The sequence below is a fragment of the Schistocerca piceifrons genome, chromosome X (assembly GCF_021461385.2).
Source record: "Schistocerca piceifrons isolate TAMUIC-IGC-003096 chromosome X, iqSchPice1.1, whole genome shotgun sequence".
In the NCBI taxonomy this organism is placed as follows: Eukaryota; Metazoa; Arthropoda; class Insecta; order Orthoptera; family Acrididae; genus Schistocerca; species Schistocerca piceifrons.
In genome coordinates this window covers 355,535,103-355,560,845 of record NC_060149.1, presented here as the reverse complement: position 1 = coordinate 355,560,845, position 25,743 = coordinate 355,535,103, and the positions used below count along the sequence as shown (strand labels likewise).

General features: G+C 37.9%; 1 protein-coding gene across 1 annotated transcript in view; it reads left to right on the top strand.

The window, feature by feature from the left end:
• The first annotated feature begins 3,098 nt into the window (after window positions 1–3,098).
• Window positions 3,099–25,743, top strand: part of LOC124722352 (probable WRKY transcription factor protein 1) — a 189,420-nt gene continuing 166,775 nt past the window's right edge. Inside the window, exons 1-3 of the mRNA XM_047247525.1 lie at window positions 3,099–3,364; window positions 15,292–15,429; window positions 16,082–16,345. Of these exons, the coding sequence (XP_047103481.1) occupies window positions 3,353–3,364; window positions 15,292–15,429; window positions 16,082–16,345 (414 nt within the window). The 5' untranslated portion in view covers window positions 3,099–3,352. The remainder of the gene's footprint in view (window positions 3,365–15,291; window positions 15,430–16,081; window positions 16,346–25,743) is intronic.

Here is a 25,743-nt window from a genome sequence, read left to right as displayed (position 1 = left end):
TTACAACACTATATTCATAACTGCTATTTATTGTTACGGCGCACAATACCGCTAGTAGCTAAGGTTGACAAAGAGTGAAAATATTCCGGAGTGCCACAAACACAACCTTCCGCCGATCTCAGAGAGGGTCAAGTAAAAGTGTGCGGCCTATAGACGCCTGCGAGATACAGCATTCTTCCATGTTTTTGTGATAATATATTGCAGGATTTTTCATTCTTGTGAAGGTATTTTCACACAAATAAAGATGACTGGAGTAACAGACAAGTTAGTCGGAATTACATTGTTACTCTGTAGACCACTCAGAATTCGATGGTCTCAAGAAGAAAAACGGTAAAGGACCTATGGACAGCGTACATCTGTGCGCCGTAACTAGTCGATTTCTCTTCGTCATCGTAATCCATGCCCGTTCACTTTGTTCTAAGCTAAATCCACGTCAACCTAGTTGCGTAAATACTTGTACTGATGTACAACAAAGTCACAAATACTTTACGTTCTTTCAATGATATTAAGTCTTACTGAGTTTCCGTTGTTTTTATTTTCGTCTAAAAAACCAATAAAATTTATTAAAAAGTTATTTTCGTCTCTGATTGTCTATTGAGGCTCCAATTTAATAGCGTAGACACTTCGGTAAAGAGTGTCATTCTCTAAATCGAAACTGCAATTATTACATTCAGGTCTTTAATATTGGTATAGTTTTCGAAGAATTTTCCCTGAACTGAATGTTAATACTGGAATTTAATTACCTGTTGCATAGTTTTTTGGCTTAAATTTCGTTAATCTACTTCAAGAACTTTCTGAGAAAGAAGAAATAAATAAATACTGAAATAACTAAGCTCTACAACGACATACATTCTTGTTGAGAGTTAACACGAAACACAAAAGGAACTGAAGAACCTTCTGTTGGACACAAAACTGTTGCATTTCCACCCAGAAATCTGACCTATTCTTAATGTTCCTAACATTTTTTTCATTTTTTTCACTTGTTTGTTTCTACAAATTGATATCGCACTTTGAGCACATTATTCATATTTTTATATACATTTTCCACGCTAGTCTTTGATCCTTCGCAAATCCCAATTTGAAACTTCTTTCGCTTTTTCGATTTGTCTGGTCGACTGGCATTCTTGCTCCTGTCCTGCTCTTTTTGTTTCCCGTTTGTGGGTTTATTTGTCAACAGAGGAATGAACGCTTTACCCTTCAGGTTATTTTTATTTATTTGATTGCAGATGATCCACGCATTCATTGCTGACATGTCTAGGGTATTGTAAAAAGACGTACACCGACCATATCCTGCAAGCAACTTTAGTGGGATATTTACGAGTCATTTAATGAACGACGTCCACACCCCACTTTGTGGCGGTTACAGAAGGTAACAGTTTCCGTTTTCTTCTTTCATTTTTCGCTCATTGCTGCATCAGGATCTTGTTTACTAAGAATTATGACATTCTTATTCTTCTTCCCTTGGTACATTGTCAAGTGCACTCTGACTTATCAGTCAAAACAATATGATGTTCGAAGATAAGTCAGAATTGTTCTTCTTCATGCAGTTGGGAGTTTATCGGGAAATCTTGTTCAGTGTTCTCACTAATGACGTTTTCTTCGGTTGCAATTCCTTGGCAAGCTGAAGGGATGTGAAGAAGTTGTCTGTTGTCACGTTCCTTTCTTCGTTTAGAAATGGCTCCATGAGGCGAAGAACGACATATGCTCCCACTAGCTGGCTGATCGGCATTTCTCCTTACCTAGGTATGGAAAGCCATTGAAAATTTAGTTAGTCTGCAGCTATCCAAAACTTGAGTCCGTATTTACCAAGCTGGTTTAGAAGAAAGTGGGTAAACCTGTACCTTGCTTTATTTGGAAGTAACTGCTCATCATTTGCAATATTTTCACCAGGGTGGTAACAGCGGAGGCAGTTTTGCACGAACTTTTTTCAGAAATAAGAGCGAACTTGTCAGCAGGGATGTGATAAACTCGGGATGACTTCTCATCGAAGAAGACGAATCAGGGACCTTCCAGTCCACTCCATCTTTACCCGTCATCTTCACTGTTGTGACAATTGATTCGATTGTTGTGAAAAGAACTGAGATGAGGAGACATCTAATGACGGCAATTCCTGTCTCGCTATTTTCATCGTCAGATCGCTCTGACTGATGATCACCATCTGAATCTGACGAGTAAATATCTGAGTCTTCGCAATAATACATGAACTCTTGTATTAATCACCAGGAACATATAAGTGACATGGACCCGATGCAACACGCGTGAAATTCACGGCGACATGAAAACATTTGCTCATTTAGGTGTCGCAAGCAACAAGAATTAATGAGAATACACCAACAACCTGTTCAAAAGGCACCACACTGCGCAAAAAGTATATTTTTGATTTTCGTAAACCAAAATTTGACATTCGATTTCATGATTAACATTCGGAAGCGCAGTATGACAATTATAAACGAGTTCCCATTGAGGGAAGCTGAAGTCAGTAGTTCGAACAATTAAATAATTATTTTATCACGTGAAAATTAGAAATATAACAAGGCAAATGGGATCCACTTGCTTTCTACGTACCTACACAACTGTTTACTTCTTTTATTATCTATTTTGAGCTTTTAGAAAAGAAAATGCATTTTTGTAAATATACTGTAATATATTTCGTTCGATGACAGCTGTTAACTTGAAAGCAGTAACAAATTAGCGTAAGCAAATAGCTTCTTGTAACACTATTGCCTATTGGTATGGTAAGTTCTGCTTACACGAACTGTGGTACAAACGGAGTCAAAGCTATGTCTGTAATGACAAAAGAATATGTTCTGTACCAACCTTTCTCAACAAAATATTGAAATAACATAGTATTATTGTAAAATATGACAGTATGTGAGCTATAATCAATCTTTTAAAAATTCCTGTTCTTACAGCACAACATCAACTACATACATGTAGTGAACTGCGTCGAACATCTGCGCAGAGTCTCGATTTTGTCGACTGTGAAATTCGTGGTAGGCTTCGTTGTTGATTGTGGAATTCAGTAAACACTATCATTACGTGAAACGGAAACGACGAAATTGTGTTTATAGGTTGAATTGATACTGTGAAAGGTAAACGATATGTTTGAAGTCATTTTGTATGGAAAATCGCTCGCAATGACTGTTGTTACTGTACTAACTTTCGGACGTCAGGAATCGTAACTCAGTGACGTAAATATTGGTCAGTCTTGACGGGATATCTAAGTTCGAAGTATATCTGGATGATACTAATGACTCAAAAATTTAAGTTAACAGCTTGAATACAGAACGGAAGTGCTATAAAAAATCTTGTAATAACCAACATGGCAGTTTGACAGTACAGGAAGAATTCTATGATACATCAGGTGATGAGTACTTCCCACATTGTAGTTTCCACTTACGTTTACTCGTTAAATTTTTCTCACATACTCGGCAAACATTACATAGACGCTGAGTTTGACTTAGTGCGTTTCTGTGTGTTTGTAATTTGTTACCATTGGAGAGGTTTTGTGGTTCTGTAATCTGTCAGCTTTATAAATGTTTCTTTCTAGCCCATAAATCAACTGGGTATGTGCCTATTTCCCGCAGACATTGTGAGAGCAGTCAGAAACTTAAAAACTAGTTTTATAGGTGAGTTGTTCGTGCAACACCATATGCGTCTTGGTGGTAATTGTGTTTAGCAAATTTAATGAAATTTACGGTGCTAAGAGCCCAAGACCCTCATTTTCATTATTTTATATTACAAGCAGTACCGCTAACTTATTTATAATTCGGTTACTACTCGAAATCGTCGAAGAATGCTAAAGACAACATAATTTGTGCATATTACTTTGTGACATTGTATTTCTTTGTTAGGTGCATGACACAACTGCCCTTTTAAGCAAAGTAAAATTAATTTAAACATATCTATGCCTAATGGGACGATGGATAGACCTGTGTGTGTTGTGTGTCCCAAGGAAATTTTGGAATCCAGTGAAGATCTGTTACATTTGTGATGTAGCAGCTCTGTTCCAATACGAGTTACAGACGTGAATGTTAAATAATGTATTCTGCAGTTGCCGGTGAATCGTTTTTAGTGAAAAGTGTCATTAAGAGACTTGATAGCTTGGTCTACTTGTTATTGTCTGGTAACTGGCAGACCATCCGTTACATAGAGCATTCAGTAAAAACTCACCTCTTTTCAACAACACTAATTACCTGACATTTAAAACTTAGTCTTGTGACTGTGGCAGACTCGTAAAACATTTTCTGCTAAGTAGGTTATGTCCCCAATCTGTCTGTATAGTCAGTATGTATAATATAGTACTTCATCTATAATGTAATTTCTGTGATAAATGAAACTCTACAGTTGAATTATTTTTGTGTAGGAATGCACTTAAATCAATGTTATTTCCATAGACAATAGAAAGAGAATTTAAATATTTGCCAGTTGTAATGCTTTAGACTCTTGTGACTTTGATTTCGGTTTGTTATTGTGTCATATAGGCCTGTAATATTTTCCCTATGCAAGAAGGTGCAATGGTTAAGGCCCTATGGTGCTATTTGGGACAGTTACCACTCAAAGTATGTGATTCTTTTAATTTAACTTCTGTGTATACAACGAATGATTCCTTTAACAGGCCCTGATTAACTCTATTAACTGTTCCTACCAAGTATCTGCTCTATTTTGAATGACATCACTGTTGTCATATTATTAAATGGCAATCATTTTTTCCTGTCGTTATCCATTCATAAAATGTTTTGGTGGTTGATGTCAGTCTATGTAGCTTTAAGGATGTATGTACTTTGTTATGTATTTTTTAACTATGTTTGTATACGCTACAGTAAGTGGGTTTGTTTCTGGGTCAAGAGGAATGTTCAGTAGGAGTCGTTGGCTTTGACCAGTGACATAATATTAATGGCTGCTGTCGCATCACTTTTTTGTGCATATATTCTGTTTTGGTGTTAGTTGGTGAAGCCAATGGAAATTAATCAAAAAAACGGGTTTTGTTGGCAGATTGATCTGTAGCTTAGCCTAGGGTATAATTTAGGTTGGAAGGTAATGGTTTTGTTGAGAGTTGATGAAGCCAATGCATGTGAGACTAAAAAGATGTGCTTGTGGTGACAGACTGATCTGTTGTTCAGTCCGTTTGAAAAAAATGCTAATATCATCATATTACTGTTGCCATGTTGTTTACACCATTTGTCACATATCACTGGTCAAAGCTGAGGACTCGTATTGAACATGCTTCTATATCCTTGTTTCCAGAGAATATTATTACTACAAAGCCTATCCCATCATCTTACAGGTTTGCATGTGGGACAGTCTGTATCCCTTCTGATAGTTTACTGAAGATGGCTGTATGGTTATTGGCTGAAATATTGGCAGCAGAAATACTTCTGTCTCAGATGCATGCCCAAAAGGTGATGGGATATTCTGTCAACTAGGAAAGCTTTGAAAAACGCAACATAAATCCTGTTTAACATACCTTCTGTTGCCTTAGTTTGTTACTAGATGTTTATGAATCCACTGATTCTACCGAAGTTTATTTATTTCTGTTATACTGAAGTATCCTTATGGTACTTCTTTCCCCCATTTAGGTACACTTGTTAGTTTTGTAGTACATAATATCTTGCTCCCTATCAGCTGTGAATTAAATCTACAGCCGGAAGATCCATTAAAGCATTTGAAATATATGTTTAAATTAATATAACAGTCTATTTAAATGTATGGACTTATTTCTAACATATAATGAGCTTCCACATAAGGAATTCTCTTTGCTTAACTTAGCAGTACAAATATGTGGTTTGCCTCGAGTTCATCTCATTTGAAAGCTACTTGTGTAGTGTAATATTCACGTTGTGTTTAAGGTCGTATAACTAGTAAACTGATTTTGTTTTACTGATTGTTGTTTATTTCTAACTAGTTTTTGGCTTATTGGGCCACTGTCAGGAAACAATTGACTAGCATTGGTAAGTCAATTGCTTCCTGAAGACGGTCCAATAAGCCAAAAATTAGTTATAAATAAACAAAAACAGTTAGCTTGTTGTTCAACCTTAAATATAGAATTGTTCTACCAAGGCATGATGAAAAAAATCCATAGATAAAGACTCATATTGTGATGAATCCATAGCTTTATTTGCTGGCAGTTTGTTCAGTTCTGTCAAGTAGTTTTTCCAGTATCAGGTCTGCTTACTTTTTGCTTGTATTTTTGTTTATGTGGAACACTGGCTTCTCCAAAGATTACTAAGATAAGTGTTGCTTTAAATTGTGATGCCAGTATCTGCAATTACATTAACAGGAGTCATCCCAGCTATTATTCTCAACTTGTTTACTATACTTTTTTTTTTAATTTGGTACTTCTTTCCACTCAAATTAGCTAAATTGCAATCATGTGTGAAATTATGTCAAAGGTACTTACATAAATATTCTTGGTAGTCGGTATTTTGAAAGTTCAATCACAAGCAGCAGTTTTGGTTGGAAGTGAATAGCTGTAATTAAAAATAGGTGTAGTGCCATCCTGGACACTTTTCTTCTACAGTATGTAGATGGCAATATATTAGTTTTGCATAGTCAAAAGGAGGATAGTTTTAGGTTCCAATGAGAGGCAAGGAGATAAGTGGTGCGCTTTTGTGGTTTAAATTGTAGGTTTTCAGTATTGTTCATACTTTATCATTGTGACGGATGGAGTATGGGACATGTAAGTATGTTTTCTCCTCACCCTCCACCAATTGTCAGAATATGTGGTGTAGCATATTTAGTAGTTCTGCGCATTTGCAGGTAGCCATTTTTTAAACACATTGCATGTTTGGAGGTTGTGGTTAGGTTGGAACATGAATGGACAGAATAAATTTTAGCTGCCACAGTGACAGTTACTTGCTTAAAACCAGCTGCAGCAAGTACTGCAAATATTGCTATGTCAAACAAATCAGTAACAGCAGTGCCCTTATTCTTAACTTTTACCAGGCAAACAATTCTGCCACACACAATTTCAGTACTACTTGCCTCTTGTTAATGTCGTCATCGTGGGTAGGAAGTTTAATCCGTACCTACCTTCCTTCCTTCCAATTTCACAATTCTGCTGCTTGCGTTTCTGACACCGGTTTGTAATTTTCACAAGTCTGTTCTCTAAAGGCACACTATATTTTATTTTTTTACTCTTAAAACAACATGTCAACATTCCTGTGAAACTTTTCATTGTGAGCTGCAGCTAAGTAGTCTACAACTGACAGACCAGTGTTATCCCCCTAGTATTCACTAGTCTACATATTTTAAAGATTTAATTTTTGACCTTCACGGAGTAACTATCACATTTATCTGGATTTCAGGTATCACGTAATACTGGCTAACATTTATTGAGCAATGAGTCAAAGACACAACTACAATGGAAGCACTAGAGATGAGGAGAGATGGGCACTCATCTACGATCACAATTGTGTGGTGTATTTTTGAAAGAATGGAATAGGTAATAGGAAGTCAGTATCATCCAAAATAAGCTAGGAATAACTGAGAGGACCACTGCTACTTGGTGATATGCTTTCTGAACATCCTTAAACGACTCAATCACACTATGTCAGTTGCGTATTGGACACACACTAGGCCCGCCCACAGCTACATCTTAGGATTAGGGGAACCACCGCTGTATTCATATGATGCTGGCTTGTATTCATGTTGCTTGTACCACTTTAAATAAATGGAGTTGTAACTAAAGTTAAGTGACTTGTTGGTGACGTACAAGTAGCAAGTTTGGTCATATTATTTGTAAGAAAGAGTGGCTATAATTATAAAAATTAACAACTGTTACAGTATAATGTCGGTTGCAGGTTGGATTAAAGAAAGAAGTTGAGACAATCCAGAGGCACGCTGCTGGTAGGCGAATCCCAAAAAACATTATTGAGAGATCTTAAAGTACCAGCATTTTTGACTGAGTGCAGAATGATTGTTCTGCCACCAGCATAGTTCTCACACAAGGTTCATGAAGGCAAGATAAGGGATATTAGGGCTTGTACGGAGGCATGTAGATATTTGTTTTTCCCTCACTCCACTCACAAGTGGATCAGGAAAGGGAATGACCAGTAGTGGTACAAGGTACTGTCTGCCATGCACCACATAGTGGCCTTCAGAATATGGATGTAGGTATAAACAAGCCCGCAGCTTGTGGTCTTGTGGTAGCATTCTCGCTTCCCGCGCATGAGGTCCCAGGTTCGATTCCTGGCGGGGTCAGGGATTTACCCTGCCTCGAGATGACTGGGTGTTATTGTGTCATCATCATCATCATCCCCATTCATCCCCATTACTGTTGGAGGAAGGCAATGGCAAGCCACCTCCGCCAAGACCTTGCCTAGTACGGCGGTGCGGGTTTCCCGCATTGTCCCCTACGCTCCTCGGAGTATGGGACCTCATCATCATCATCATCATCATCATCATCATCATCATCATCATCGTAATTGTAAGCAGATAAACAAACACCTCAGTGTAGGGCCTGAGGGACCTTCAGCTGCACCTGGCCCTGGTGCCAACATAATTTACAAACATTTATATCCTTTTAAGGGTTTCCCCAAGCTTATATTTTAGGATCCTCATCTCAGAGACATTTAAAAAAAATCATTATAAAGGTCAATTTTAGCACTACCTAATACAGGACACTTTGGCCAGCTGCAATGAAAAAGAGCTTTGTGGGTATGTTTTGTGTTACAGTTGTTGACCCTACTCATCCCCCCCCCCCCTCGCCCTCCTGTGCCCCTTCCCATGCTCATCTCCAATTTCTACATCTCTGCTATTCACAATAAAGTGCCTGAACCACCTTCATGCTGTCTCTCTGCCGTTCCACTCTCGAACAGCATACGGGAAAAACAAGCACTTAAATTTTTCTGTGCGAGCCCTGATTTCTCTTATTTTGTCGTGATGATCATTTCTCCCTATGTAGGTAGGTGAAAACTGGTGACTGAAATTTCATGAGAAGATCCCGTCGCAATGAAAAATGCCTTTGTTTTAATGATTGCTACTACAATTCACATATCATGGCTGAGACACTATCTCCCCTATTTCGCAATAATACAAAACGAGCTGCCCTTCTTTGTACTTTTTTGATGTCATCCGTTAGTCCCACCTGATGGCGATCCCACACCGCACAGCAATACTCCAGAATAGGGCAGGCAAGCGTGGTGTAAGCAGTCTCTTTAGTAGACCTGTTGCACCTTCTAAGTGTTCTGCCAATGAATCACAAAATTATCTACGTGATCGTTCCAATTTAGGTTATTTGTAATTGTAATCCCTAAGTATTTAGGTGAATTTACAGCCTTCAGATTTGTGTGACTTATCGCGTAATCGAAATTTAGCTGATTTCTTTTAGTACTCGTGAATAACTTCAAACTTTTCTTTATTCAGGATCAATTGCCACTTTTTGCACCACACAAATATCTTATGTAAATCATTTTGCAAGTCATTTTGACCAACTGATGACTTTACAAGACGGTAAATGACAGCATCATCTGCAAACAATCTAAGACTGCTACTCAGATTGTCTCCTATGTCGTTAATATAGATCAGGAAGAATAGAGGGCCTATAACGCTTCCTTGGGGAATGCTGAAGATTTTTTGAACTTCTATTTTACTCTATCACTTTCTGTGTATTACTACAAACTGTATTGTACCCCATGAACCATGGACCTTGCCGTTGGTGGGGAGGCTTGCATGCCTCAGTGATACAGATGGCCGTACCGTAGGTGCAACCATAATGGAGGGGTACCTGTTGAGAGGCTAGACAAACATGTGGTTCCTGAAGAGGGGCAGCAGCCTTCTCAGTAGTTGCAGGGGCAACAGTCTGGATGATTGACTGATCTGCCCTTGTAACACTAACCAAAACGGCCTTGCTGTGCTGGTACTGCGAACGGCTGAAAGCAAGGGGAAACTACAGCCGTAATTTTGCCCGGGGTATGCAGCTTTACTGTATGGTTAAATGATGATAGCATCCTCTTGGGTAAAATATTCCTGAGGTAAAATAGTCCCCCATTCGGATCTCTGGGCGGGGACTACTCAGGAGAACGTCGTTATCAGGAGAAACAAAACTGTCGTTCTACGGATTGGAGCGTGGAATGTCAGATCCCTTAATCAGGCAGGTAGGTTAGAAAATTTAAAAAGGGAAATGGATAGGTTAAAGTTAGATATAGCGGGAATTAGTGAAGTTCGGTGGCAGGAGGAACAAGACTTTTGGTCAGGTGAATACAGGGTTATAAATACAAAATCAAGTAGTGGTAATGCAGGAGTAGGTTTAATAATGTAATACAAAATAGGATCGCGGATAAGGGCTACTACGAACAGCATAGTGAACGCGTTATTGTAGCCAAGATAGACATGAAGCCCATGCCTACTACAGCAGTAGAAGTTTATATGCCAACTAGCTCTGCAGATGATGAAGAAATTGATGAAATGTATGATGAGATAAAAGAAATTATTCAGGTAGTGAAGGGAGACGAAAATTTAATAGTCATGGGTGACTGGAATTCGAGTGTAGGAAAAGGGAGAGAAGGAAACATAGTAGGTGAATATGGATTGGTGGTAAGAAATGAAAGAGGAAGCAGTCTGGTAGAATTTTGCACAGAGCACAACTAACTCATAGCTAACATTTGGTTCAAGAATCATAAAAGAAGGTTGTATACATGGAAGAATCCTGGAGATACTAGAAGGTATCAGAGAGATTATATTATGGTAAGACAGAGATTTAGGAACCAGGTTTTAAATTGTAAGACATTTCCAGGGGCAGATGTGGACTCCGACCACAATCTGTTGGTTATGACCTGTAGATTAAAACTGAAGAAACTGCAAAAAGGTGGGAATTTGAGGAGATGGGACCTGGATAAACTGACTAAACCAGAGGTTGTACAGTGTTTCAGGGAGAGCATAAGGGAACAATTGACAGGAATGGGAGGAAAGAAATGAAGTAGAAGAAGAATGGGTAGCTTTGAGAGATGAAATAGTGAAGGCAGCAGAGGATCAAGTAAGTAAAAAGACGAGGGCTAGTAGAAATTCTCACATAACAGAAGAAATATTGAATTTAATTGATGAAAGGAGAAATTATAAAAATGCAGTAAATGAAGCAGGCAAAAAGAGTACAAACGTCTCAAAAATGAGATTGACAGGAAGTGCAAAATGGCTAAGCAGGGATCGCTTGAGGACAAATATAAGGATGTAGAGGCTTATCTCACTAGGGGTAAGATAGATACTGCCTACAGGAAAATTAGAGAGACCTTTGGAGAAAAGAGAACCACTTGTATGAATATCAAGAGCTCAGATGGAAACCCAATTCTAAGCAAAGGAGGGGAAGCAGAAAGGTGGAAGGGGTATATAGAGGGTATATACAAGGGCAATGTACATGAGGACAATATATGAAAATGGAAGGGGATGTAGATGAAGATGAAACTGGCCATAGGATACTGCGTGAAGAGTTTGACAGAGCTCAGAAAGACCTGAGTCCAAAGAAGGCCCCGGGAGTAGACAACATTCCATTAGAACTACTGGCCGGCTTGAGAGGGCCAGTCCTGACAAAACTCTACCATCTGCTGAGCAAGATGTTTGAGACAGGCGAAATACCCTCAGACTTCAAGAAGAATATAATAATTCCAATCCCAAAGAAAGCAGGTGTTGACAGATGTGAAAATTACCGAACTGTCAGTTTAATAAGTCACAGCTGCAAAATACTAACATGAATTCTTTACAGATGAATAGAAAAACTGGTAGAGGCTGACCTTGGGGAAGATCAGTTTGGATTCCGTAGAAATATTGGGACATGTGAGACAATACTGACCTTACGACTTATCTTAGAAGAAAGATTAAGGAAAGGCAAACCTACATTTCTAGCATTTGTAGACTTAGAGAAAGCTTTTGACAATGTTGACTGGAATACTCTCTTTCAAATTCTAAAGGTGGTGGGGATAAAATACAGGGAGAGAAAGGCTATTTACAATTTGTACAGAAAGCAAATGGCAGTTATAAGAGTCTAGGGACAGGAAAGGGAAGCAGTGGTTGGGAAGGTAGTGAGACAGGGTTGTAGCCTCTCCCCGATGTTATTCAGTCTGTATATTGAGCAAGCAGTGAAGGAAACAAAAGAAAAATTCAGAGTAGGTATTAAAATCCATGGAGAAGAAATAAAAACTTTGAGGTTTGCTGACGATACTGTAATTCTGTCAGAGACAGCGAAGGACTTAGAAGAGCAGTTGAACGGAATGAACAGTGTCTTGAAAGGAGGATATAAGATGAACATCAACAAAAGCAAAACGAGGATAATGGAATGTAGTCGAATTAAGTTGGGTGATGCTGAGGGAATTAGATTAGGAAATGAGACACTTAGAGTAGTAAAGGAGTTTTGCTATTTGGGGAGCAAAATAACTGATGATGGTCGAAGTAGAGAGGATATAAAATGTAGACTGGCAATGGCAAGGAAAGCGTTTCTGAAAAAGAGAAATTTGTTAAGATCGAGTATAGATTTAAGTCTCGGGAGTCATTTCTGAAAGTATGTGTATGGAATGTAGCCATTTACGGAAGTGAAACGTGGACGATAAATAGTTTGGACAAGAAGAGAATAGAAGCTTTCGGAATGTGGTGCTACAGAAGAACGCTGAAGATTAGATGGGTAGGTCACAAAACTGATGAGGAGGTATTGAATAGAATTGGGGAGAAGAGAAGTTTGTGGCGCAACTTCACAAGAAGAAGGGACCGGTTGGTAGGACATGTTCTGAGGCATCAAGGGATCACAAATTTAGCATTGGAGGGCAGCGTGGAGGGTAAAAATCGTAGAGGGAGACCAAGAGATGATTACACCAAGCAGATTCAGAAGGATGTAGGTACTGGGAGATGAAGAAGCTTGCACAGGATAGAGTAGCATGGAGAGCTGCATCAAACCAATCTCAGGACTGAAGACAACAACAAAAACAACTACTACTACTACGACGACGACGACGAACTGTGACCCTTCTGACAGGAGAGCTGTGCTCTGTTTTTGTATAAAGGTGTGTTTCAGCTTTGAAAATATTGACAATGGTCACAAGACCAGTCATATAAAAGATTGCTTCTGTTTTCTAATTAAATCATTATTGATTTGGGGAAAGGGAGCAAACAGAACATCATCAGTCCCATCGGATTGTGGAAGGACGGGGAAAGAAGTTGGCCATGCCCTTTCAAAGGAACCACGTGGCATTTGCCTGAAGTAATTTAGGGAAATCACGGGAAACATAAATTAGGATGGTGACAAATCTGGCAGACTGTCTCTGAATTGCGTCAATATCTTCCTTTAATCTCACCTGATGGTGATCCCAAGCACTTGAAAGGTACTCAGTCGGTCGCACTTGTGTTCTATATATGGTCTCCTTTACAGATGAACCACACTTTCCTAAAATTCTCCCAATAAACTGTAACCAACTGTTCACTTTCCCTACTATCATCCTCATGTGCTCATTCCATTTCATATCACTTTGCAATTATAGGCTTAGACATTTAATTGACATGACTGTGTCAAACAGTGCACTACTAACGCTGTATTCGAAAATTAAGGGATCGTTTTTCTTACTCATCTGCATTAACTTACAATTTTATACATTTGGACATATAACTGAACTTATAACTGGACAGTTTAGTTACTTTAAAATCAGTTCTATAAAGTTATTGACAACCTGTTTATAGCAGTCAAAATCAGTAACGTCTATTCAGTGAGCATCAAACACAGATAATTGAACGTGTGTTAAGACCGTTTTTTTTAAAAAAAAAAAAGACAGAAACTAAGAATACTACCCATAAAAAAATAGCCAGAAAATTGTTTCCAGATGTAACATTGTGTACCAAATAATGACATGGGTGGTTTATTGATGCAAAGTAGATTAACTGGAAGACTTTTTGGAAAATGATGAGACATTACATCATTTCACCCCAAAACCAATACAAAATCTATATTTTTTTAACAAATTTCCTATGTGCAGTGTCTGCATATTGACTGGATTAATGGTTCATTGTTAGCTATTATTAGTCTTACTTTCATGTCCATTTTGGAGTGTGATGTGGGAAGTTACATAAGAATCACAAAATTGCCTCTCAATGCTGTATTTTGAAAATTTCTAAAAATTTTTACTTTTGTGGGGTATTAATTGTAATATTTAGATTATGCCAGTACAGTATATAATATAATGTCTTATAGAGGATTTTTCAGTAGGGCACATTATAATGTTAGGTCTCTGTAAAGAAAATAATAGTTTAGTTGTCCATACACATCTAAAGTTAGACTTAAAGTGAGTGGATTTTCTTACATAAACATATTTGCCAATGTAGTGTATGATAAATCCAGTTCCCCGAGAATCATTTCTATCTGTTGTATACTTACAGTATGTACATAAAACACTAGAAAAATTACAATTGAGAGATTTACAATAAATATATGCAGTCAGTGGTGAAAGTGTATTTCAAATAATTCAATGAGACTGTAATCCCATATCAAATAAAATTGTGAAATTAATGTGCTTACAAGAACTGTAAGTGCTTCATGAACAACGCAATATGGATAAACATCTTTTGTTAGATTTACTAAATGTCATGGGCACTGTATCTAATTATTACTTGGGCTAGTCATGGTTGCCCATAGTTATCACTATGAGTTTTGTTCTTCGTTAGGAGTAGTGACACAGAGGAAAGCTGTTTTCTTTACTTACATTAACATTATCACAGTGTTTATGTCTAAGACACACAACAGTTTCAATGTGTAAAATGCATGTTTAACCTAAGATTTAGATACGCTATGTAATTTACATGAAAGGAATATTGGGAGCTGGAAAGAAAGGTGACTATATAACCCTAACCCCTTCTCAATCGTTAACCTGAAAGAAAGACCCTATGCTAATTGAAAGTTCCATGTCATGTTTAGTAACATGAACACAATATTCAGATATGAAGTATGTTTAACATGATTGTTGTTGAAATACAGGTCTCCTTGAAATTGATGGCAAATTTATTACACTGTTAACTTACTGTGGAGGGGTGTTTATAACATTTCACGAACACAAGATTGGTAAATTTACTGCCGTATGATATACTCAACTTCTTGCAGGGTCTGCCAACATTCAGTATGGAATGGGAATGCTAAACTGTGAACATTGTTTTGTGCCAAACTTGTTTTAAGTAAATGTACTCTGTGCTGAGAAGAGTTTTAGAAGTCATTGTACAGACAAGACTGAGGCGTATCATGTATTTCTGTTTCTTTCTAGGGTCACTACTTAGTTGTTAAACAAAACGAAAACAAGGTATTGTCACTAATTAAATGGTTTTTGTTTCCAGGCATTTGCAATCAAAATTCAGTTGTTAACAATGTCGGTTTTAAACCAAAGTGGAGAAGAACAAGTAGAATGCCCATTGTGTATGGAACCACTGGAAGTTGATGACATAAATTTCTTCCCATGCACATGTGGCTACCAGGTTTGATTCTCTTTGTTTTGTTTTATTGTGATGAAACTCTGAACATGTCCTCTAGCTTAAATGATCAGCGTGTGTGATGTCAGTAACGTTGGGAGGGGACAGCACAAAAGTACCCTTATGTGTAGAGTGTGTTCCTGAAACCAATTTAGAGGCAGTTGGGTGGTGCATTGTCTGCTAAAGATAACAGATGAGTGATTGTGATGTAAGTGAACAAATAGATGCACATGATTAGATAGTAGCTTTCTCTACTATGTCCCAGTGGCAAACATTGGGCAGATAATATCAGGGTCCTCATTTCATCCCATCTTCACTCTTCCACATCAGAATACTTCCACAATCCTTTGAGATTGTTGCATTCTATAAAATAATAAACATACAGTTACATTCAGTTTAGGAGTTGTAATTTGAGAGGGATGTTTTTTTTAAATAAGCATTTCTACTGTGGTTTCAAAGAATTAATATTCTCTCTCTCTCTCTCTCTCTCTCTCTCTCTCTCTCTCTCACACACACACACACACACACACACACACACACACACACACACACACACACACACACTCCACTTTTTTATGGATGAATTATTTCTTGTCTGTATTTGTTTTTCTTTGGCTTGTTGAGGGAAATATAAAAGGAAAGTTCAACTCACTTGCAGATCTGCCGATTTTGTTGGCATCGAATCAGGACTGATGAAAATGGGCTGTGCCCAGCATGTCGCAAAGCCTATCCAGAGAATCCTGCGGATTTCAAACCTCTCACACAGGAAGAAGTACAGAAACTGAAAGCAGAGAAACGACAGAGAGATCAACAACGAAAGCAGAAGATAACTGAGAACAGAAAGCATCTAGCAAATGTCCGTGTAGTGCAAAAAAACTTAGTGTTCGTTGTTGGATTACCAATGAGACTTGCAGATGCTGAGGTAAGTAATGGTTTGTCGTGTTACTAGCTACCTTAGGCCAAAAAACTGTTCCTTCCAAAAATGTGCACCAAATAAGTGAGATGAAACGGTGATTGACAATTATTCTGTAAGAAAGTGTTTGATTTTACCCTGCCAGTCTAATTTCATTTTTTGTTGTTTTCATATCTTTTTCTTCAGTAGTCTGTAAATGGCAAACTAATTACAACAGCCAGCTCACTCAATGAAGACATACTTGTGTCACACAATAATCACTGGTGGGTATGCGTACCATGTGGGAATAATGCTGGGAAAATTACTGCTTATGATAATCCCTTACTCAGACATGTTTCCTGTAACCTTGTGCTCCCTGAAACAGTCTTCTGGAGAATAGCACAACAGTAGCTATTTTGTATACATAATAAAAAGGTATCACTCTTTCTACACTGTATCCAGAGGTGTTGTATTGATAAGGTAATTGTGCTGATTCACTAGGAGTTTACACAGAGTTGTAAAAATGAAAGGTTATGCATTAATGACCATAATTTGCCTTCTTCGTAATGTGCATATAGTATCTGTTGTTTCCAGTTTTGGATTAAAAATTGAAAAATATATCAGTTGTTGTTGTTGTTGTTGTTGTTGTTGTAGGTTTGGCAGGCAAACTTCATAAATTCCAAATCTGTAATTGCAGATACTGGGTGAGCTCTACTTCTCATGCAATCAGAGCTCCCACCTAACCTCCTAATGTACTGCCCAATAGGGCACATGAATGACCATTTTCATTGACTAATTACAGGTTTTGGTGCTCAGTGTGCATTAAGAATCATTATATATTACCTACTACTGTATGAAATAATGAACTACAAATAAGTAGTGCAGCAACTTCAGCTTACTGATAGGAAGACTCTTCCAGTAAATTCCTAATTTGTGTTAGTGCTTCAGTGACCTGAATGTCAGTGGGATATTAAACTCCAAGAAAAACAGCAGTTAAGTATGTTGAAGTAATAGAGGAACTATTACACACATATGTGACTTTTCTATTTGATAATCCAGAGCCTGTTGTTGGATACTATCGGAGTCTTTCTCTTTGTTATTGGCATTATCTCGTATTGATCCACATTCAAACTGGAACCTGCCAGCAATTTCTGCCCATTAATGTTGAAATTGTTTGTTTTCTTAGACTTCATAGTCGGTACCAAACAATTTGGTGCTGTGGTAAAACACTTTCTGTACTGCAAGAAGTGTCATAGTTTCGTCTGCAGATCTGTTCACTAGACAGTATGATGCAGATAGCCACAAGCAGTAGATACATTGGTAATTTAGTTGCAAAAGTAAGTAACAAAATGAAATAAAATAAAGCTAGGAAACATATATCACACACAGCCATACACACCACAAAAATTTACTCTTCCCATATGACCAGGTGAACTTATCAAGCAAATCACTGTTTACATCAGTTGGAAAACATTGCCAAAAACGATTTTAATAGGAGATTATGAAAATACTTTCCCACAATTTCTTCCTACCCTTCTCTCTCCTGTCTGACAACCTCAATCCTCTTATGTACTTCCCTGGTTTTCAATCATACCGTAGCTTAGTCTTCCTCCACAGTTTTTGTGCCCAACGCTCTTCTTCCTTTGCCCTCAGTCTCTCTTCATATAGATTATGACATTCCCACAATTAAATACAATCACTTCATCCTCCCCCACCCCCCTTCTCCAGTTTGGTATAGTGAATATCACTTCAGAAATCGTATATGCAGCATTGCGTCATCCTGTAAACAATACTTTTTTTAGTTTGTTACTTATTTGCAAGTAGCAGGGTTCTCATCAAGTCATCAGTGCAATTAATTTTATTACAACAGCAATTCGTATATGATTAGAAATTATAACTCTAGATCTAACACCTTCATTTGTTTTTATTAACAACTGTAGCCTGTTTCTACAAGTGCTATTATTATTTCATTAACTCATCAAAATTGAAATCTACCCTTCTTTAACTACCAGGAGGGAGAGATCCTGTTCTTATATCAACACTTGATGCTTTGGACACCCAAATAATTTTTACTACGATTTGGAATTTCATACATTGTTTGCCAATAAAGTGAAAAAGCTGAGTATTTGGTACATGAGTAATAATTTATGCTACACTACCAGTTGGATGAAATAGATTTTGATGTGTGAATGCTTGTGTGTGCGGTTTTGATATAGGTTGTAGATACTACACAAAGTGCTTAATATCTCGACCCCAGAAGTAACTTTAAAGAGTATAATAAATGTCCAGCAATCAGTAAACGATTTCAAAGATGACTGTGTTACAATGAATTCTTAGGAAAATATGCTCAGTTGCCATTCTGTTCTCATCTGAACAAACAGTTTAATGAAAAAATCAACAGATTTATTACTCCTAGAACGGACTGAAAAATTTGCGCCTATTTTTGGAAAATTTCGTAAATTTTTGGTGAAATTCACTGTCTGTGTGTGTGTGTGTGTGTGTGTGTGTGTGTGTTAAGTCAAGTTTGAAAGGTAGTCACACTACTAGTGTGATGCTAAAGCCTTAGTGCTTTGAAATTTACTTAAAAAAAAAAGTGGTGATTGGGGAACTTTTTGAATGGGGTGTTTGCTTTTGCAAGAACTTCAGCAGTTTTTCCCGAAATGGCTTTTGTTCTCTTTGTTTGGTTGTATTTAAGCTTTCAACAATTGATCTGCAGAAATGTACGACCAAAGCATTCAGTAATGGTGAAGTTGGCAGTGTCAGAAATGGGGTAGTTCAGCCCCAGCCTTTACTAGTATTTAACGCAGCCACAGTTCAAAACACTGCATGCACCATCTAAAAGTGCTGTGTTAAAGTGTCCGCGTTGTAGCAACTTTTGGACTTTAGCTAGCAGGCAGATTTCTGCGTTTCTTTGTTCTGTTAGATAATTTCCTGTTTTCACATTTTTCGCCAGAACTTGCATATGTATTCTCGTTTATCACAAACTGCAAATTTTTCAAGTCCCCAAGTATTAGTAATTTATTCATCGAAGGATAATTTTACAATAATATAGGGTGTCAGCTTTCTAAAAGGAAAGAGTAAGTCTTATACACGTGTTTAATGAGGTCAGGACTGCTGGTCAACCACAGCCATATTCAAAGAACCATCACAGCATTTGTCTGAAGTAATTTAGCAAAGCCCCAGAAAAGCTACATTGAAATTTCTGGACAGATTATGAGTCTTCATCCTCCCAAATTTGAGGCCAGTGTCTTAATAAATGCACTATCTTGAGCAGTTGTACATAATATAAAGTTCTCTTATTTTGTACATATTTAGCATAATTTAGCTTAGCAACATATAAAATAATTAGACACTGTTCATTCAGTTGAAGTGGGCAACATAAGTACCTATCTAACATCATATGCGAGATGCAGAAATACTTAAACATTTCATCCATTGTAAGCATTTATCATGCATTAAATGTATCCCAGTATGTAATGAGCACATGTATTTCATGTCCAGTAATAGTTTGTGTTCACAGAATTAATATATGTTGACACAACCCATTGATAATAGGAACAGGGTCTAGCTAAGTGAAGTTCTCACCTGCGATGTCACGCCACACATTTATAATGAATCATTCTTAGCACCACCTCAACAATGGTAGAGGCTCGACATCAACCTCCTTTTTGGATATTTCTAAACCTGCGCTGCCACGTGTTTTCACTGCCTCAAATTTATAAGTATTTTGCATTACACTTACCAAATAATACCCTTTGATTCTCTACATGTGATCAGGATAAATTATAGAGTACTACTGTAATTCAGCCATTCACTTTTAAGGAAAGTTATTATATAAGAAATAATTTAGTTGGTATATGTTTTACCAAGTTATAACCTAGTCGCAACAAAATCCATTGTGATCCAGGAACGTATTTATATACTTATTCCAGTTACCAATCACAAATTTTTAATACCAGTTTGTTAATTTCAGTCAGTAACGACCATCTTCCGACCTATGAAGCAGGGGCATCTTGTCATACAAAGTACACAAAGTTTACAAAGCGAAGTATCAGAAATCAGTTTAAGCATAAAAGACAAGTCACAAACCTGAGTACACACAATTTTCTAATTACTCCCAGTCAGCAGATATAAAAATGATATAGTCAACGTAATCAGTCAAGCATGCTCTGTCATATTTACATAAAACTAGCTGTGTACCCAGCATTGCCAGGACATGTATTTGTTCCAGTTCCATTAGTGCATCTGCTTCCCCTTCTCTCTTTCCATTTTCTGTGCCCATCTCTTCTCCTTTCCTCCCCTTACTTTCTGTGCCTGCCTCCAACTCCCTCTCTCTCTGTCCATCTCCCCTCTCACCCTCTTCCCTTTCTCTGTCCATTTCCTCCTCCCCCATATCTTTGGCCATATCCTCCTTCCCCCTCCCTGTCTGTCCATCTCTTTCTCCCCCTTCTCTAACTGCATGTTATAACCCCAACACCACAATAGGAGGTTGCTAGTTCCTTACCCCCAGAGTATTTCTTCCCAGATAGGAATATGTGTACCAAGTTTGGCTGAAATTGGACCAGGGCATTAGTAGTACTTGTGGCTTTGCCTGAATACTTGTGACACATATATTTCAGATATATTTAAAATATTTCACACACATATTTGCACAAAAATTTCACCTGCAGGTCTAGCAACTTTTGCCCTGCACTTTTGTTTTCAAACTGTTCAGTGTTTATATCATCATATTGCAAATAGGTAGTAGCAAAGAAGTAATAATTTTAAACATCCTGCGCATTGCAGCTGTTATTTGTGCATACAAATGTTTGTAATGTCATATCTCATGAGCTGTGTGCAGTGCAGTGATATAATTATGCAGGTGTATTCAGGGATATATGTAACTACAGTCTGCAAAATGTGTTGTGAATGCAGTTAGTAGTAAAGAAGTAATAAATTAAAACAGCATGCCTGATGTGGCATTTGTATTGCATGAACAGCGAAAATGTATTAAGTGATAAATTTTTGCTTTAATATTGTGGTTTTTTTTTCAGTAAAAAAAGTTTTTTTTTTAACATTTCAAATTGTGTGAAGTTTGTTGCAAGTCACTAAGTGCTCTCATTTACAAATATGGGATGAATAAAGTCTGGTATTAGCGCATTGTGGGCTGCACTTCTTTTTCACTCCAACCAGCATCTGTTTGATGAGAAGATCGATCTTACTCCCAAAGTGACTCTTTCCTGACAATAAGTGATATGTGTACCAAGTTTGGTTTAAATCAGTTCAGTGGCTTAGGAGCAGATGTGGAACCTACATACTGATGTCACACTCTCACCCTGCAACACAGGAAAACAGTGTCCAGGATATAACAAGTTTGTTGTTGTTGTTGTTGTTGTTGTTGTGGTCTTCAGTCCTGAGACTGGTTTGCTGCAGCTCTCCATGTTACTCTATCCTGTGCAAGCTTCTTCATCTCCCAGTACCTGCTGCAACCTACATCCTTCTGAATCTTTTTAGTGTATTCATCTCTTGGTCTCCCTCTACGATTTTTACCCTCCACACTGCCCTCCAATACTAAATTGGTGATCCCTTGATGCCTCGGAACATGTCCTACCAACCGATCCCTTCTTCTAGTTAAGTTGTGCCACAAACTTCTCCTCTCCCCAATCCTATTCAATACCTCCTCATTAGTTATATGATCTACCCATCTAATCTAACAACATGTTTATTGAGCAAAAAATTCTGCTTCAACAGTATGGAAATGAAAGCCAAGAATACAGTAACAAGAGTAGCACAATAGGTACAAAATTAACGGTGGATCACAAAAAGGTCAGACTGGCACTAAGAGCCAGAGCACTGGTTGGAGACTTAAGTTCACAGAGAAAACACTGGCAGAATGCTCCATTCAGAACTAAACACTGCTTGGGGGAAAGTCAGGAATGAGCACTTGCTGGACACAAAGTTCAGCAATGAACACTGGCTGGATGCTAAGTTTGTGGCCTGTAAGCCTGAGTCCAACAATGATGGCTGTTCTGGTTTAGGTGCAGTAGGATAGCACTTGGAGTTGGAGGCTGAAGGCCTGAATGTACAATTCAGAATAATGTCACTAATGATGAATACACTGTGCTGCCGTAGAAGCCAACATCCCTGGATATCAGCTGGTGTGAGAGTCTGGAAGAAGGAATAATGTTGACATCTGACAGTAACTTTTGTCCCTAATCATGGACTTGGGGAGCTGCCCTGTTTGATGAGGTGAGTAGCACCCATCACCTGGACCAGAAGAGGCTCTTGAAGCATGATCTGACTCATGCTGCCCTGTCACTGCCTTACATATCTCCCTGCAGCAGAATACTGTTGGAACTATTACCATGTGACATGGTACGCAAATGCAGATAGGTTCCATGTTGACAGGTGCCAGCTTCTCGTTCAGGTGAGCAGTCTTGATGGCGTTGTGTTGTACTTACAATGCTGAGGTGTGCAGGGGCAGTGGTAGCTGCCAACATGATGGAGCTGCCCAGAGGGTTGCCAGTGTATTAGGCGGGAGCCTTCGACAAGGCTCGTATGTATGTACATATGTACATACATACATACATCAGACATACATGCATATGTCCATTTTTTTTGTAATATGTATGGATGTAAATAGCACATACACAGTTATGGCAGACATTTTGACTCAATGAAGCAGCATTAACTGATATGCCTATTTTTATTGATGGCAGTTTTTAGCAATGTGCTTCTCAAGCTACTCTCAGATGTTGGCTCCCACTCTCTCCAACATTGCTCTGTCAATTTGAACGACTTCCACATGAATTGCTCCCTTCAGTTCTTCAAGTGTATATGGCTGATGTTCCTATACACTTGACTTGATGTAGCTCCACAAAAAGTAGTTACACTTGGAGAGGTCTGGGGAATGAGGCGGGCAACTAATGTCACCAAACCGGGAAATGACACAACCATGAAAAACAGTCCGAACAGCTTCCATTGACATTCTTGCTGTGTGAGCTGTGAGCCCGTCATACTGAAATTGAATTCGCCAGACAGGAATAAATTTTCTTCTTAGTTCAGGTAGGAAGAATTCAATGATCATCTGCCTATAGTGTTGCGAGGTTACAGTTACAGTGTTCCCATTATTGTCTTGGAAAAAGTATGGACCAGTAACATCTGCACCAGTTAACAGCACATCAGTCACATTGGGACTAAGCAATGGTGTCTCAAGCATTAGTTTTGGATTTTCACGGGCCCAGTAACAGCAGTTCTGCTGATTTACCATGTCATTCAAATGAAAAAGCTTCATCACTCATAAACAAAATAATGTCATTTTGCTCAAGTATGGCGTCGTTGTCTCGAGCAAAATTTAGCCACTGTATGTAATCTAGGGTTGAATTGTCACACCATGACCATTTTGTAGGGATGAAATGCTAGAGCAATACGCAAAATATGCCTTACTGAATGATTACTGAGGTGCAGTTCAGCAGAATGTCTCCTAGCAGACTGACCAGGACTATGGAGTTTGGCTTGCTGAGCTCTTACAACATTTTCTGCAGTGCGTACTCAGCAAGGAGCCCCTGGTGGTTTTCTATTCATCATTGTTCCTCGTAAAATAAATTATTCAGACCAATGTAAAATGGTGTTAAGATTGGGTACACTATCATATCTTGCAAGATTGAAATGGCTATGAAACTCTTGCCGAACTGCAATGATAAACTCATTATTATGAACAAAACTATCATAAGCAAATGCACGATGTTGCACAGTCCATGGCTCCATGACTGCGACAAGCAAAATGGCAAGAGCTGCCAAACATGTGACCACATCAGTCCCCCTCCCCACCCTTACTACTTGAGCCTGACTGCTATCTGTTCTAAAAACATCCATCCTTTCTTATATAGTTACAAATAGAGCAGCGGCTTTATTTAATGTAAGTAATAAATATTACAGAATATATTTTAGAAAGTAACACTGCATTATTTTAAACAGAACCAACCTGAAGCAAAAATCCTAATCCACTGTCTGGAAATTTATATATGCAGAATAAATGTCCTGCCACTACAAACCTGTGACATGAATACTTTTCGTACCTTACGAGAAAATGCATCAGACACATTTCACATCATAACAAAGAGATGGCAGTGCAAAACAAAAAGGTGTTCCATCCAGGACGAGTGCAGCATGATAGTACATCCAGTGACAAACAGTGATAGACAACCAGTTATGCACATGATGGAATGAAAGAGGTCCTGTTGAACAAAACATATTTAGCAAAACTGCCTTACATATCAGCTGTTTGTAGCAACTCGATACAATTCATGAAATATAATTTAGAGATCAGATAAAATAAATGGAACAACTATAAAATAAGAACGGGTATAATGTGTGTCCGTGCTAGTTCAGTATGCATATATAATCTGCTCATTGAAGTTGCAGTGTAAAACAGAAAGTGTCAGTAAAAGATAGTACAAATGGCTATTACATATAAGCATTTGAAACTTGCCATATACCATGGTCAGTTAAATAGCTTTCTGCCTTACATCACAGACGAGATAGTAGTTGAAAAAAAAGAAACTTTCGTATGTATTAAGTGCTGTATATGTTAGCTTACATCAATATAAAATGTGGAAATCTAGGTAACGTATGTAGATCAAGGCTCCCATAAAATAAAACGGTTATAAAATATGAACACCTAAATGTGCCATGCAAAGTACTGTTTGAGTTTCAACACTGGATTAAATTATGTTATTAGGGGCAATCAAATATAGCATTGACTATTTACCACACATTTTAATTAGCCAATCATTGTTCTTAATGAAGTGGTAGGCAGAATAGTCACTCAAAGGACAAACTTTTATATGCGCTCAAAGGTGTGTACATTATTTTACATCAGTATAAAACAGCCTTTATACTGAAATAGAAATATAAGCAGAACACCTAAAACTGTGACAATACAAGGTTGATACAGATAATCTAAAAGCCCATGAAACATGAGATATGAACATGGTTTTAAAAAGCTGTACTTATTCATCCATACATGCCTCCCGAAGCAGCCTTGGTTGAGGGAAGTAAAAATTGGCAGAGTTGCGTTAAATGTCATATGGATCCCTACACTGTGTATGTTATTAACACAAAGGTAAGTGAAGAAACTTCACAAGCCAAGATCACGAAAAATGTATTTTATTGGATGACAAGTTTCAACACAACTATGCTGTTATCACCAGATCTTATGCTTTAAAATATTAAAACATATTGTCCATCAGTGCTGCAAGTCATTCCACATTGCATATATACTTCACAGTATCATGAAGATCACTTCAAAGTGGCATGTGTAGAAACACAAATGTCCATCACCAGCTGCTGGGGAACATGAACACTTATGATTTGCACAATAGAGTTATATTTATGTTTGTACGTAGTAATTTTACATTTGACATGCTGATTTGTAGTGATCTTCATGA